Raw genomic sequence first — 13985 nt, forward strand, 5'->3', positions numbered from 1 at the left:
CAGTGATCAGGAGCAGGAACCCTGGCTGATTTCCCCTCTCTCTCTCTAACCCAGGGATCACTGGACAGTGATCAGGAGCAGGAACCCTGGCTGATTTCCCCTCTCTCTCTAACCCAGGGATCACTGGACAGTGATCAGGAGATGGAACCCTGGCTGATTTCCCCTCTCTCTCTAACCCAGGGATCACTGGACAGTGATCAGGAGCAGGAACCCTGGCTGACTTCCTCTCTCTCTCTCTCTCTCTAACCCAGGGATCACTGGACAGTGATCAGGAGCAGGAACCCTGGCTGATTTCCTCTCTCTCTCTCTAACCCAGGGATCACTGGACAGTGATCAGGAGCAGGAACCCTGGCTGATTTCCTCTCTCTCTCTCTAACCCAGGGATCACTGGACAGTGATCAGGAGCAGGAACCCTGGCTGATTTCCCCTCTCTCTAACCCAGGGATCACTGGACAGTGATCAGGAGCAGGAACCCTGGCTGATTTCCCCTCTCTCTAACCCAGGGATCACTGGACAGTGATCTGGAGCAGGAACCCTGGCTGATTTCCCCTCTCTCTCTAACCCAGGGATCACTGGGCAGTGATCAGGAGCAGGAACCCTGGCTGATTTCCTCTCTCTCTCTCTAACCCAGGGATCACTGGACAGTGATCAGGAGCAGGAACCCTGGCTGATTTCCCCTCTCTCTCTCTCTAACCCAGGGATCACTGGACAGTGATCAGGAGCAGGAACCCTGGCTGATTTCCCCTCTCTCTCTCTCTAACCCAGGGATCACTGGACAGTGATCAGGAGCAGGAACCCTGGCTGATTTCCCCTCTCTCTCTCGCTAACCCAGGGATCACTGGACAGTGATCAGGAGCAGGAACCCTGGCTGATTTCCCCTCTCGTTCTCTCTAACCCAGGGATCACTGGACAGTGATCTGGAGCAGGAACCCTGGCTGATTTCCCCTCTCTCTCTCTAACCCAGGGATCACTGGACAGTGATCTGGAGCAGGAACCCTGGCTGATTTCCCCTCTCTCTCTCTAACCCAGGGATCACTGGACAGTGATCAGGAGCAGGAACCCTGGCTGATTTCCCCTCTCTCTCTCTCAAACCCAGGGATCACTGGACAGTGATCAGGAGCAGGAACCCTGGCTGATTTCCCCCCTCTCTCTCTAACCCAGGGATCACTGGACAGTGATCAGGAGCAGGAACCCTGGCTGATTTCCCCTCTCTCTCTCTCTAACCCAGGGATCACTGGACAGTGATCATGAGCAGGAACCCTGGCTGATTTCCCCTCTCTCTCTCTGACCCCCACCCTCCAATATCGTGAATGGCAGACTTTGGTGTGAGGGAAATTAATGAGTTGCCAATTTCGATGCGTGCTGGGAAATGCTTGACTACAGTTAACACTGCTTTTTAGCGAAAATGCTGAAATATTCTGGTCTTGGCTTTATGGTGAAAACACATTGTCCTCCGAAAGATAACAAACAGTGTACTCCAGTTGTTTTTAGCCAAGGGCAAGAACATACGTGCTACGTATTTCATCGTAAGTACTTTCCAAGGTCTATTTAATATAAACATGCCTGTTTACTTCGAGCTGTTAGTTCAGACTATAAAGATATGCTTCCTTCAATCGAATCGAGTAGATTTGCTGATAAAATAGCAAAGGAATTGGCTCCATCAGCAGCCACAACTACAAGCGGCTGCAGTTGAACTTCAGTCCACCATAACAACCAAAATTAAAACAGGCACAGGAGCGAGCCTCCCCACAGGAGCATCGCTCTTGGCTAAAAGCAGGTTGCTGTCGAGACAATTTTGATAGGTGGATAAGGGTTTCGAAAATAGACCATAAACGTCTGAAGCTCTCAGAGAAATTATACTTTTGTTGGAGGAGTTTAAAAATTCAATTCCTAATGCAGTGAGAACTCATGCGGAAGGACAGAGGGTTAAAACTGCGAGGTTAGCAGCAGAAATGGCAGATGATTATGAATTAGTTCATAAATCAAAGGTTGGTTTCCGACATCAGTTTCAGCCGGTGAGGGATAGAAACTGGGGACATGAGAAATACTCAAGTGGTAAAGGTAAAGGTGATCTGATGGGAGACAATAAAGAGAGTGTACCTCAGATTAAAAAAGAAATCCAGGAGGGTGGAAGAGACATGAAAAGTTTCAAATGTTTTCACTCTAATAAACTAGGCCATGTAAAGTCACAGTGTTGGTGGTTGAAGAAAAGCACTGGGAAGGCTGATGTGGTAAAACAGGATAAGACAGTGGGTTTGTTAGAGTGGTAAAGGAAAGCCCAAGGGAAGCGAAGGAGGTGCAAATGATTGTACAGCCTGTTCAAGAAGTAATTGTTAAGAAGGTGCCAGATCTCTTTAAAGAATTTGCTTGTGTGGGTAAAGTTTACTCGTGTATCAGGAGGAGCAGGTAAAGAAGTCACAGTTTTAAGAGATACGGGAGCTAGTCAATCTTTAATGGTAAGAGTTATGTAGTTTGGGAAGAATGTTGCCAGAAAAGGTGGTAATATGTGGAATTCAGGGTGAGAGGAGTAGTGTTCCATTATATAAGGTAAGGTTGGAAAGTCGTAGGTTTGGGATACCAATGGGTATTAACAGTGACAGGTGTGGTAGTCACCACTAAGTAGTATTACATGTATTACGGTAAGGCCCGTATAGTAGAGGCACGGGGGTAAATCCCTGCCTGCTGGCTCCGCCCAGTAGGCGGGGTATAAATGTGTGTGCTCACCGAGCTGCAGCCATTCTGGTTCCAGCTACAGGAGGCACAACATCTTAGCTCAATAAAGCCTCGATTGTTCCACTCCTCTCGTCTTTGCAGTGCATCAACAGGGGAACTCATTTCGCTAGCAAATTGACCAAAGCCCGAACGGAAGCCGTGGGATTTGATTGGAAATTGCACATCAGTCTCAATCCTCAGGAATGGTGGAGAGGTGCGGATGGAATAATTAGAAACTGCAGTTACAAAAGTGTGTCAACAAAATGGGCTACTGTGGCCAGGTGCCATACCCAGAGTGATGTACGCCCTGAGAGATCAGAGACATCGTAATACGGGTTTAACCCCGTGTGAGATATTAATGGAACGTCCCCTGACAACTGGAACTAAACCCCCAATGACTCCAGTGGCGGCAGCCTTAATAAGGTGTTAGTGAGGCCACACGTGGAGTATTGTGTTCAGTTTTGGTCTCCTTACCTGAGAAAGGACATTAGGGTTAGGGTTATTAAAAAATATTTAAAATATTAAAACATGCTGCTGTGCAGAGAGGCCTGGGTGTGCTAATGCATGAGTCGCAGAAAGTTGGTTTACAGGTGCAGCAGGTGATTAAGACGGTGAATGGAATTTTGTCCTTCATTGCTAGAGGGATGGAGTTTAAGACGAAGGAGGTTATGCTGCAATTGTATAAGGTGTTAGTGAGGCCACACCTGGAGTATTGTGTTCAGTTTTGGTCTCCTTACCTGAGAAAGGACGTTAGGGTTAGGGTTATTAAAAAATATTAAAACATGCTGCTGTGCAGAGACCTGGGTGTGCTAGTGCACGAGTCGCAAAAAGTTGGTTTACAGGTGATTAAGACGGCGAATGGAATTTTGTCCTTCATTGCTAGAGGGATGGAGTTTAAGACGAAGGAGGTTATGCTGCAATTGTATAAGGTGTTAGTGAGGCCACACCTGGAGTATTGTGTTCAGTTTTGGTCTCCTTACCTGAGAAAGGACATTAGGGTTATTAAAAAATATTTAAAATATTAAAACATGCTGTTGTGCAGAGAGACCTGGGTGTGTTAGTGCACGAGTCGCAGAAAGTTGGTTTTCAGGTGCAGCAGGTGATTAAGACGGCAAATGGAATTTTGTCCTTCATTGCTAGAGGGATGGAGTTTAAGACTAGGGAGGTTCTGCTGCAATTTTATAAGGTGTCAGTGAGGCCACACCTGGAGTATTGTGTTCAGTTTTGGTCTCCTTACCTGAGAAAGGACGTTAGGGTTATTAAAAAATATTAAAATATTAAAACATGCTGCTGTGCAGAGACCTGGGTGTGCTAGTGCACGAGTCGCAAAAAGTTGGTTTACATGTGCAACAGGTGATTAAGACGGCGAATGGAATTTTGTCCTTCATTGCTAGAGGGATGGAATTTAAGACGAAGGAGGTTATGCTGCAATTGTATAAGGTGTTAGTGAGGCCACACCTGGAGTATTGTGTTCAGTTTTGGTCTCCTTACCTGAGAAAGGACTCCTGGCGCTGGAGGGTGTGCAGAGGAGATTCACTAGGTTAATCCCAGAGCTGAAGGGGTTGGATTACGAGGAGAGGTTGAGCAGACTGGGACTGTACTCGTTGGAATTTAGAAGGATGAGGGGGGGATCTTAGAGAAACATATAAGATTATGAAGGAATAGATAGGATAGATGCGGGCAGGTTGTTTCCACTGGCGGGTGAAAGCAGAACTAGGGGGCATAGCCTGAAAATAAGGGGAAGTAGATTTAGGACTGAGTTTAGGAGGAACTTCTTCACCCAAAGGGTTGTGAATCTATGGAATTCCTTGCCCAGTGAAGCAGTAGAGGCTCCTTCATTAAATGTTTTTAAGATAAAGATAGATAGTTTTTTGAAGAATTAAGGGTTATGGTGTTCGGGCCGGAAAGTGGAGCCGAGCCCACAAAAGATCAGCCATGATCTCATTGAATGGTGGAGCAGGCTCGAGGGGCCAGATGTCCTGCTCCCAGTTCTTATGTTCTTATACGGGCAGATGAGACATCACTAAAATGTGCCCAGCCCATGTGTGGAACCGCTGAAAAGAAAAACATGCAAAGGTTTGACAGGCTCAGACGCATCCGAAAGAGGGAAATACACACCCTGTAAACCTGGAGATCAAGTGTTTGTGATAGGACTGAACAAAGATCATTTTTCTCCCCGAACAGCCGTTAAAGTAAAAGAAATGCCAGACAGGATCCACGCGACCGGGGCAGCACGGTGGCGAAGTGGGTTAGCCCCGCTGCCTCACGGCGCCGAGGTCCCAGGTTCGATCCCGGCTCTGGGTCACTGTCCGTGCGGAGTTTGCACATCCCCCCCCCCCGGTGTCTGCGTGGGTTTCCTCCCCCCCCCCCCCCCCCCCCCCCCCACAACCCAAAGATGTGCAGGGTCGGTGGATTGGCCACGCTAAATTGCCCCTTCATTGGAAAAAATTAATTGGGTGCTCTAAAATTTTGGGGCAGCACAGTGGTTAGCACAATTGCTTCGCCGCTCCAGGGTCCCAGGTTCGATTCCCAGCTTGGGCCACTGTCTGGGCGGAGTCTGCACGTCCTCCCCGTGTGTGTGCGTGGGTTTCCTCCGGGCGCTCCGGTTTCCTCCCACAGTCCAAAGATGTGCGGGTTAGGTGGATTGGCCGTGATAAATTGCCCCTTAGTGTCCAAAATTGCCCTTAGTGTTGGGTGGGGTTACTGGGTTATGGGGATGGGGTGGAGGTGTTGACCTTGGGTTGGGTGCTCTTTCCAAGAGCCGGTGCAGACTCGACGGGCCGAATGGACTCCTCCTGTACTGTAAATTCTATGATAAACTCGTGCGAACTGCATCATACGGAACTTTGAGAGTACCTACGGAATTTTGAGAGTACCAGCGAAACTCTGACCTGGAGAGAATGACGGCGCTGATGTTTTTATATATTAATCCAACGTCATGTAGAGGGTAAACTGCATACGAACACCTTAATATACATGTCTCGCTCATACGCAGAGAGGGTAAATAAATCCAGTTGTTGGGTTAGTACACAAAATCCCAGAAGCTCGGGGAAGGGCCCTGCGACGCAATAATGCTAGGCATGGGGAAGATACACAGGATATGTTAGATTGGAGCTCAGCTGGATACGATATGGACAGGTTTAAAAGGACTAGATTTAATGTAACACGCCAGTCGCTCGAGTTGATCCTTCCCAATTACACTGGAGGCAGCATAAACATGAGACCCACTCAGTCGACATGTTACACGGACGTAAAAAGCAAGAGGGTAGCCAGGGAAAGGGTTGGCCCGCTGAAGGATAGGCAAGGGAATCTATGTGTGGAGCCAGAGGAAATGGGCGAGGTACTAAATGAATACTTTGCATCAGTATTCACCAAAGAGAAGAAATTGGTAGATGTTGAGTGTGGAGAAGGGGGTGTAGATAGCCTGGGTCACATTGAGATCCTAAAAGACGAGGTGTTGGGTGTCTTAAAAAATATTACGGTAGATAAGTCCCCAGGGCCTGATGGGATCTACCCCAGAATACTGAAGGAGGCTGGAGAGGAAATTGCTGAGGCCTTGACAGAAATCTTTGGATCCTCAATGTCTTCAGGTGATGTCCCGGAGGACTGGAGAATAGCCAATGTTGTTCCTCTGTTTAAGAAGGGTAGCAAGGATAATCCACGGAACTACAGGCCGGTGAGCCTTACTTCAGTGGTAGGGAAATTACTGGAGAGAATTCTTCGAGACAGGATCTACTCCCATTTGGAAGCAAATGGACGTATTAGTGAGAGGCAGCATGGTTTTGTGAAGGGGAGGTCGTGTCTCACTAACCTGATAGAGTTTTTCGAGGAGGTCACAAAGATGGTTGATGCAGGTAGGGCAGTGGATGTTGTCTATATGGACTTCAGTAAGGCCTTTGACAAGGTCCCTCATGGTAGACTAGTACAAAAGGTGAAGTCACACGGGATCAGGGGTGAGCTGGCAAGGTGGATACAGAACTGGCGAGGTCATAGAAGGCAGAGAGTAGCAATGGAAGGGTGCTTTTCTAATTGGAGGGCTGTGACCAGTGGTGTTCCACAGGGATCAGTGCTGGGACCTTTGCTCTTTGTAGTATATATAAATGATTTGGAGGAAAATGTAACTGGTCTGATTAGTAAGTTTGCAGACGACACAAAGGTTGGTGGAATTGCGGATAGCGATGAGGACTGTCAGGATACAGCAGGATTCAGATTGTTTGGAGACTTGGGCGGAGAGATGGCAGATGGAGTTTAATCCGGACAAATGTGAGGTAATGCATTTTGGAAGGTCTAATGCAGGTAGGGAATATACAGTGAATGGTAGAACCCTCAAGAGTATTGACAGTCAGAGAGACCTAGGAGTACAGGTCCACAGGTCACTGAAAGGGGCAACACAGGTGGAGAAGGTAGTCAAGAAGGCATACGGCATGCTTGCCTTCATTGGCCGGGGCGTTGAGTATAAGAATTGGCAAGTCATGTTGCACCTGTATAGAATCTTAGTTAGGCCACACTTGGAGTATAGTGTTCAATTCTGGTCGCCACACTACCAGAAGGATGTGGAGGCTTTAGAGAGGGTGCAGAAGAGATTTACCAGGATGTTGCCTGGTATGGAGGGCATTAGCTATGAGGAGCGGTTGAATAAACTCGGTTTGTTCTCACTGGAACGACGGAGGTTGAGGGGAGACCTGATAGAGGTATACAAAATTATGAGGGGCATAGACAGAGTGGATTGTCAGAGGCTTTCCTCCGGGGTAGAGGGGTCAATTACTAGGGGGCGTAGGTTTAAGGTGAGAGGGGCAAGGTTTAGAGGAGACGTACGAGGCACGTTTTTTACGCAGAGGGTAGTGGGTGCCTGGAACTCGCTGCCGGAGGAGGTGGTGGAAGCAGGGACGATAGGGACATTTAAGGGGCATCTTGACAAATACATGAATAGGATGGGAATAGAGGGATATGGACCCAGGAAGTGTAGAAGATTGTAGTTTAGTCGGGCAGCGTGGTCGGCACGGGCTTGGAGGGCCGAAGGGCCTGTTCCTGTGCTGTACTGTTCTTTGTTCTTGTTCTTTGACATGAGTCAGTGCGACCAGACCTTGAATTGGCAACCCCCTATGTCCCACCTTACCGTACGAACTACTCGAAGTGCGAGACATCCTTGAGCAGGGAGCTAATGACACTGCGGGAGCTGGCAACCAGATAGAAACTGAGATGGTTGCAACAAGAGCGGTTGCCCTGTCTAGATGCCTCTTGAATGAGGCTATCGTGCCCGCCTCTACCACCTCCGCTGGCCAAGCGTTCCAGGCACCCACTGCGTAAAAAACTTTCCCCGCACATCTCCCTTAAACTTTCCCCCTCTCACCTTGAAATCAGGACCCCCTCGCAATTGGCACCCCCCGCTCTTGGAAAAAGCTTGTTGCTATCCCCGCCCCCCCCCTGTCCATACCTCTCAGAATTTTGTAGACCTCAATCAGATCCCCCCTCAACCTCCGTCTTTCCAACGAAAACAATCCTAACCTACTCAACCTCTCTTCATAGCTATCACCCTCCATACCAGGCAACGTCCTGGTGAACCTCCTCTGCACCCTCTCTAAAGCATCCACATCCTTCTGGTGATGTGGCGACCAGAACTGCGCGCGGTATTCCAAATGTGGCCTAACCAAAGTCCTGTACAACTGTAACATGACCTGCCGACTCTTGTACTCAATACCCCGTCCGATGAAGGCAAGCATGCCGTGTGCCTTCTTGACCACTCTATCGACCTGCGTTGCCACCTTCAGGGTACAATGGACCTGAACTCCCAGATCTCTCTGTACATCAATTTTCCCCAGGACTCTTCCATTGACCGTATAGTCCGCTCTTGAATTCGATCTTCCAAAATGCATCACCTCGCATTTGCCTGGATTGAACTCCATCCGCCATTTCTCTGCCCAACTCTCCAATCTATCTACATTCTGCTGTATTCTCTGACAGTCCCCCTCGCTATCTGCAACTCCACCAATCTTAGTATCATCTGCAAACTTGCTAATCAGACCACCTATACCTTCGTCCAGATCATTTATGTACATCACAAACCATAGAAAGCATCCTATCGGGCTGCATCACAGCCTGGTATGGCAACTGCTCGGCCCAGGACCGCAAGAAACCTCAGAGAGTCGTGAGCACCGCCCAGTCCATCACACGAACCTGCCTCCCATCCAGCGTCTCCATCTACACCTCCCGCTGCCTGGGGAAAGCGGGCAGTATAATCAAAGATCCCTCCCACCCGGCTTACTCACTCTTCCAACTTCCTTCCATCGGGCGGGAGATACAGAAGTCTGAGAACTCGCACGGACAGACTCAAAAACAGCTTCTTCCCCACTGTCGCCAGACTCCTAAACGACCCCCGTATGGACTGACCTCATTAACACTACACCCTGTATGCTTCACCCGATGCCAGTGCTTATGTAGATGACATTGTATATGTTGTGTTGCCCTATTATGTATTTTCTTTTATTCCCTTTTCTTCCCATGTACTTAATGATCTGTTGAGCTGCTCGCAGAAAAATACTTTTCACTGCCCCTCGGTACACGTGACGATAAACAAATCCAATCCAATCCAACAGTGGTCCGAGCACAGATCCCTGTCGAACACCACTAGTCACCTTTCTCCATTTTGAGACACTCCTTTCCACCACTACTCTCTGTCTCCTGTTGCCCGGCCAGGTGTCTACCCATCTAGCTCGAACCCCCTACGAATGACCTTTGATTTCTTGTCAGCTGAAAAGGGAGGTACTTGTGCCCTGATTGGCAGTGGCTGCTGCACAGACATCTCCGATGAGACTTTGGTCAATTTGCGAGTACAGTGGTAAATATTCTATGGTCTATTTAATATAAACATGCCTGTTTACTTCAGATTATAAAAACATGCTGTCTTCAATCGAATCTCAAAGTGCGGTGCACTGGCTATGCAGCTGCAACACTCTCTCTCCGCAAATATATTGGTGCAAATAAATTTCCTTAAATTGAACCTCGAGGAATTTCTCTTTTATTATGATTTCCACGACAAATTGGCGTAGTCGGCAGGATAGAGGAATTATAATCGCCATTGCAATCTTGATTGTCGTATGGTTACTGTTTTAATGTTGCGCAAGATATTTTTATTGTACTAACACGGGAGAAGAGCCCGAGCCGCCTTGCCTCCTTGCTATCAGGCTCATAACACGCAGGGAACTGTCGTACGTCCGTGCCCCTTACATAGATGATTTGGAGTTGGGGACCAAGGACAATGTGCCCAAGTTTGCAGACGACACGAAGATGAGTGGTAAAGCAAAAAGTGCAGAGGATACTGGAAGTCTGCAGAGGGATTTGGATAGGCTAAGTGAATGGGCTCGGGTCTGGCAGATGGAATACAATGTTGACAAATGTGAGATGATCCATTTTGGTAGGAATAACAGCAAAAGGGATTATTATTTAAATGATAAAGTATTAAAACATGCTGCTGTGCAGAGAGACCTGGGTGTGCTAGTGCATGAGTCACAAAAAAGTTGTTTTTCAGGTGCAGCAGCTGATTAAGAAGGCGAATGGAATTTTGTCCTTCATTGCTAGAGGGATGGAGTTTAAGACTAGGGAGGTTATGCTGGAATTGTATAAGGTGTTAGTGAGGCCACACCTGGAGTATTGTGTTCAGTTTTGGTCTCCTTACTTGAGAAAGGACGTACTGGCGCTGGAGGGTGTGCAGAGGAGATTCACTAGGTTAATCCCAGAGCTGAAGGGGTTGGATTACGAGGAGAGGTTGAGTAGACTGGGACTGTACTCGTTGGAATTTAGAAGGATGAGGGGGGGATCTTATAGAAACATATAAAATTATGAAGGGAATCGATAGGATAGATGCGGGCAGGTTGTTTCCACTGGTCGGGGAAAGCAGAACTAGGGGGCATAGCCTCAAAATAAGGGGAAGTAGATTTAGGACTGAGTTTAGGAGGAACTTCTTCACCCAAAGGGTTGTGAATCTCTGGAATTCCTTGCCCAGTGAAGCAGTAGAGGCTCCTTCATTAAATGTTTTTAAGATAAAGATCGATAGTTTTTTGAAGAATAAAGGGATTAAGGGTTATGGTGTTCGGGCCGGAAAGTGGAGCTGAGTCCACGAAAGATCAGCCATGATCTCATTGAATGGTGGAGCAGGCTCGAGGGGCCAGGTGGCCTACTCCTGCTCCTAGTTCTTACGTTCTTACTATAAACCACCCTTCTCTTCGGAGGACACGATAATTTACTGAAAGGTGTTGATCAAAAGATCAACAAGGAGGGAATTGGGGAAGGGAAATTAATGAGTTGCCAATTTTGAAGCATGCTGGGAAATGCTGGACTACAGTTAACACTGCTTTTTAGCAAAAATGCTGAAATATTCTGGTCTTGGCTTTATGACAAAAACACATTGTCCTCCGAAAGATAGCAAAATGTGTACTCGAGTTGCTTTTAGCCAAGAGCAAGAACATGCTTACTACGTATTTCATCGTACGTACTTTCCAAGGTCTATTTAATATAAACATGCCTGTTTACTTCGAGCTGTTAGTTCAGACTATAAAGATATGCTTCCTTCAATCGAATCTCAAAGTGCGGTGCACTGGCTATGCAGTTGGAACACTCTCTCTCCGCAAATACATTGGTGCAAATAAAATTCCTTAAATCGAGCCTCGAGGAATTTGTCTTAATTATGGCACCCATTGAAGGAAGAGACTGGAGACTTGGGGAGTTCTGTGAATCAGGAGTACTTTATTAAAAGGAGCTCGGGGAATGTTTGCAGTCCGAGATCTGGGTTGAGACCTGCCTCTCCCTGAGCGATGCTGCCTCTGTCCTCTTTGGCCTTCAGGCTCGTTCTCTCACAGAACGGCCCGTACTCTCTATCCGCCCCCCCCCCCCCCCCCCCCACCCCACTGTTCCTGGAGAGCCGGGCACTTCGACTGCAGGAGGCGGCGCAACTTTGGAATGATCGCCCGGAGAGACTGGTAGATCGAAGGGGAGAGGCGGGCCGTCGCCACACCCCCCTCCCCCCCCTCCCCGCCCGCCTCAGGTGGCGCGCAGAGGGTCTCACCTCAGCCCCATGGGCTCGTGGAGGAGGCAGGCCAGGTAGGAGCAGATGGTCCACGCGCGGTCGACCTGCGACTCCATGGTGCGGGGGTAGATGCACTTGAGGAAGCGGAAGTTGAGCACCTTGTCCACGTGACTCCTGACGCTCAGCACCTGCCGGCTGAGGCCCCGCTGCTCCTCGGTCAGGGCCCCGCCCGCGAAGAAGGTGGGCAGCTTCAGGCCGGCCAGGCCCCGCTCGCCGCCTCCCGCCGCCTCGGCGCCCTCCTGGCTCTCCTCCTCTTCCTCCTCCTCCTCCTCGTCCTCCGCCGCCGCCGCCGACCCGTCGCTCAGCGCCGTCCCCGAGGCGAAGGTCAGGTAGCCGCTCGGGGCCACCAGGGCGTAGCCCCGCCTGACATAGTGGTTGCGGTACGGCTGCCGCCAGGCGCCCGGCGTGGGCGTGCGCTCCTTGGACTGGGCCTCGAAGAACAGATCGGTGCAGTCCAGCAAAGTTAGCGCGCCTCCGCCCCTGTGCTGTAGCTTACTCTTGGGTTCGAAAGCCTGTACATACTTGGGGCTACATGTCACTGGGATCTGTCGAGAGGAGAGGTCAGCGTTAAGTGGAAGCAGAGAAAAAAAAAAAAAAAATCGAACTCGGTGGCGCCGTGCGGTGGCCGTTCCCCGCCACTGCCCGTGACTGTTGACATAGAAAAACTGAATGGGGATTGAGAAAACGGGTGAAATGAAATGAAATGAAAATCGCTGACTGTCCCAAGTAGGCTTCGAATGAAGTTACTGTGAAAAGCCCCTAGTCGCCACATTCCGGCGCCTGTTCGGGGAGGCCGGGACGGGAATCGAACCGTGCTGCTGGCCTGCCTCGGTCTGCTTTCAAAGCCAGCGATTTAGCCCTGTGCTAAACCAGGCCCAGGGGGGTGGGGAGGGGGAAGGACGACCGCCCGCTCCCTGGCACCCCCTGGGGGACTGCGCCCGCCACCGCACTGTGACATCGGAGAACTGAATGGGACGGGGAATGTTCAACAGCGCAAGGTCACGGGAATCAAAATGAAGGGGGGGGGGGGAAGAGCGGGCTGGGGTGGTGGGAACGGATGGATGAAGCCTGATCCTCGGCGCCACCTGGTGGACTGCGCCCTCCACCTCACTGTGACTGTTGACATAGAAAAACCGAATGGGGAGAGGAAAGTTGGAGAGCGCAATGCCACGGGAATGCAAATCGAAATGGAGCAAGGAGGGTGGATGGGGTGGGAGAAGGGGGGACGTCCACTCCCTGGCGCCACCTGGTGGATTGCACCCAGCATTGCGCGTGACCGTTTACATAGAAAATCTGCATGTGGAGATGGAAATCAAAATGGAGTAAGGAGTGGGAGGGAAGATGTCGGTTTCCTTGGTACCATCTGGTAGACTATTCGCCACGGCCTCGTGACTGTTTACATAAATAAATGGAATGGGGATGGGGGAGGCGGGGGAAAATAACAATGCTTGAATCCAACGTGACAGGGCCGAAAACCACAACTGCTCCCTTGTGGCCCGAGCGAACCATTGTGACGTCGCTGTCGGGATCAGACAACTGAAGAGGGGGTGGGGGTGCGGTTTGACTGGCGGCTCCTTGGCCCCGCCCTCTGGCTCAACGTGACCCCCGTGACTGTTTACGTGGAAATATGTGAAGCGTGGAGGGGAGGCAGCCAACAATGAAAAGTACAACCCTTCGGCCCTCCAAGCCCGTGCCGACCGACTAAACTACAATCTTCTACACTTCCTGGGTCCGTGTCCTTCTATTCCCATCCTATTCACGTATTTGTCAAGATGCCCCTTAAATGTCACTATCGTCCCTGCTTCCACCACCTCCTCCGGTAGCGAGTTCCAGGCACCCACTACCCTCTGTGTAAAAAACTTGTCTCGTACATCTCCTCTAAACCTTGCCCCTCGCACCTTAAACCTCTACCCCCTAGTAATGGACCCCTCTACCCCGGGGAAAAGCCTCTGACTATCCACTCTGTCTATGCCCCTCATAATTTTGTAGACCTCTATCAGGTCGCCCCTCAACCTCCGTCGTTCCAGTGAGAACAAACCGAGTTTATTCAACTGCTCCTCATAGCTAATTCCCTCCATACCAGGCAACATTCTGGTAAATCTCTTCTGCACCCTCCCTCAAGCCTCCACATCCTTCTGGTAGTGTGGCGACCAGAATTGAACACTGTACTCCAAGTGTGGCCTAACTAAGGTTC

General features: G+C 49.7%; 1 protein-coding gene across 1 annotated transcript in view; it reads right to left on the reverse strand.

The window, feature by feature from the left end:
- Positions 1-11431: 11431 nt before the first annotated feature.
- Positions 11432-13985, reverse strand: part of LOC140399679 (uncharacterized) — a 93652-nt gene continuing 91098 nt past the window's right edge. Inside the window, exon 5 of the mRNA XM_072489223.1 lies at positions 11432-12336. Within this exon, the coding sequence (XP_072345324.1) occupies positions 11767-12336 (570 nt within the window). The 3' untranslated portion in view covers positions 11432-11766. The remainder of the gene's footprint in view (positions 12337-13985) is intronic.

This window comes from Scyliorhinus torazame, chromosome 23, assembly GCF_047496885.1.
Source record: "Scyliorhinus torazame isolate Kashiwa2021f chromosome 23, sScyTor2.1, whole genome shotgun sequence".
Taxonomy (NCBI): Eukaryota; Metazoa; Chordata; class Chondrichthyes; order Carcharhiniformes; family Scyliorhinidae; genus Scyliorhinus; species Scyliorhinus torazame.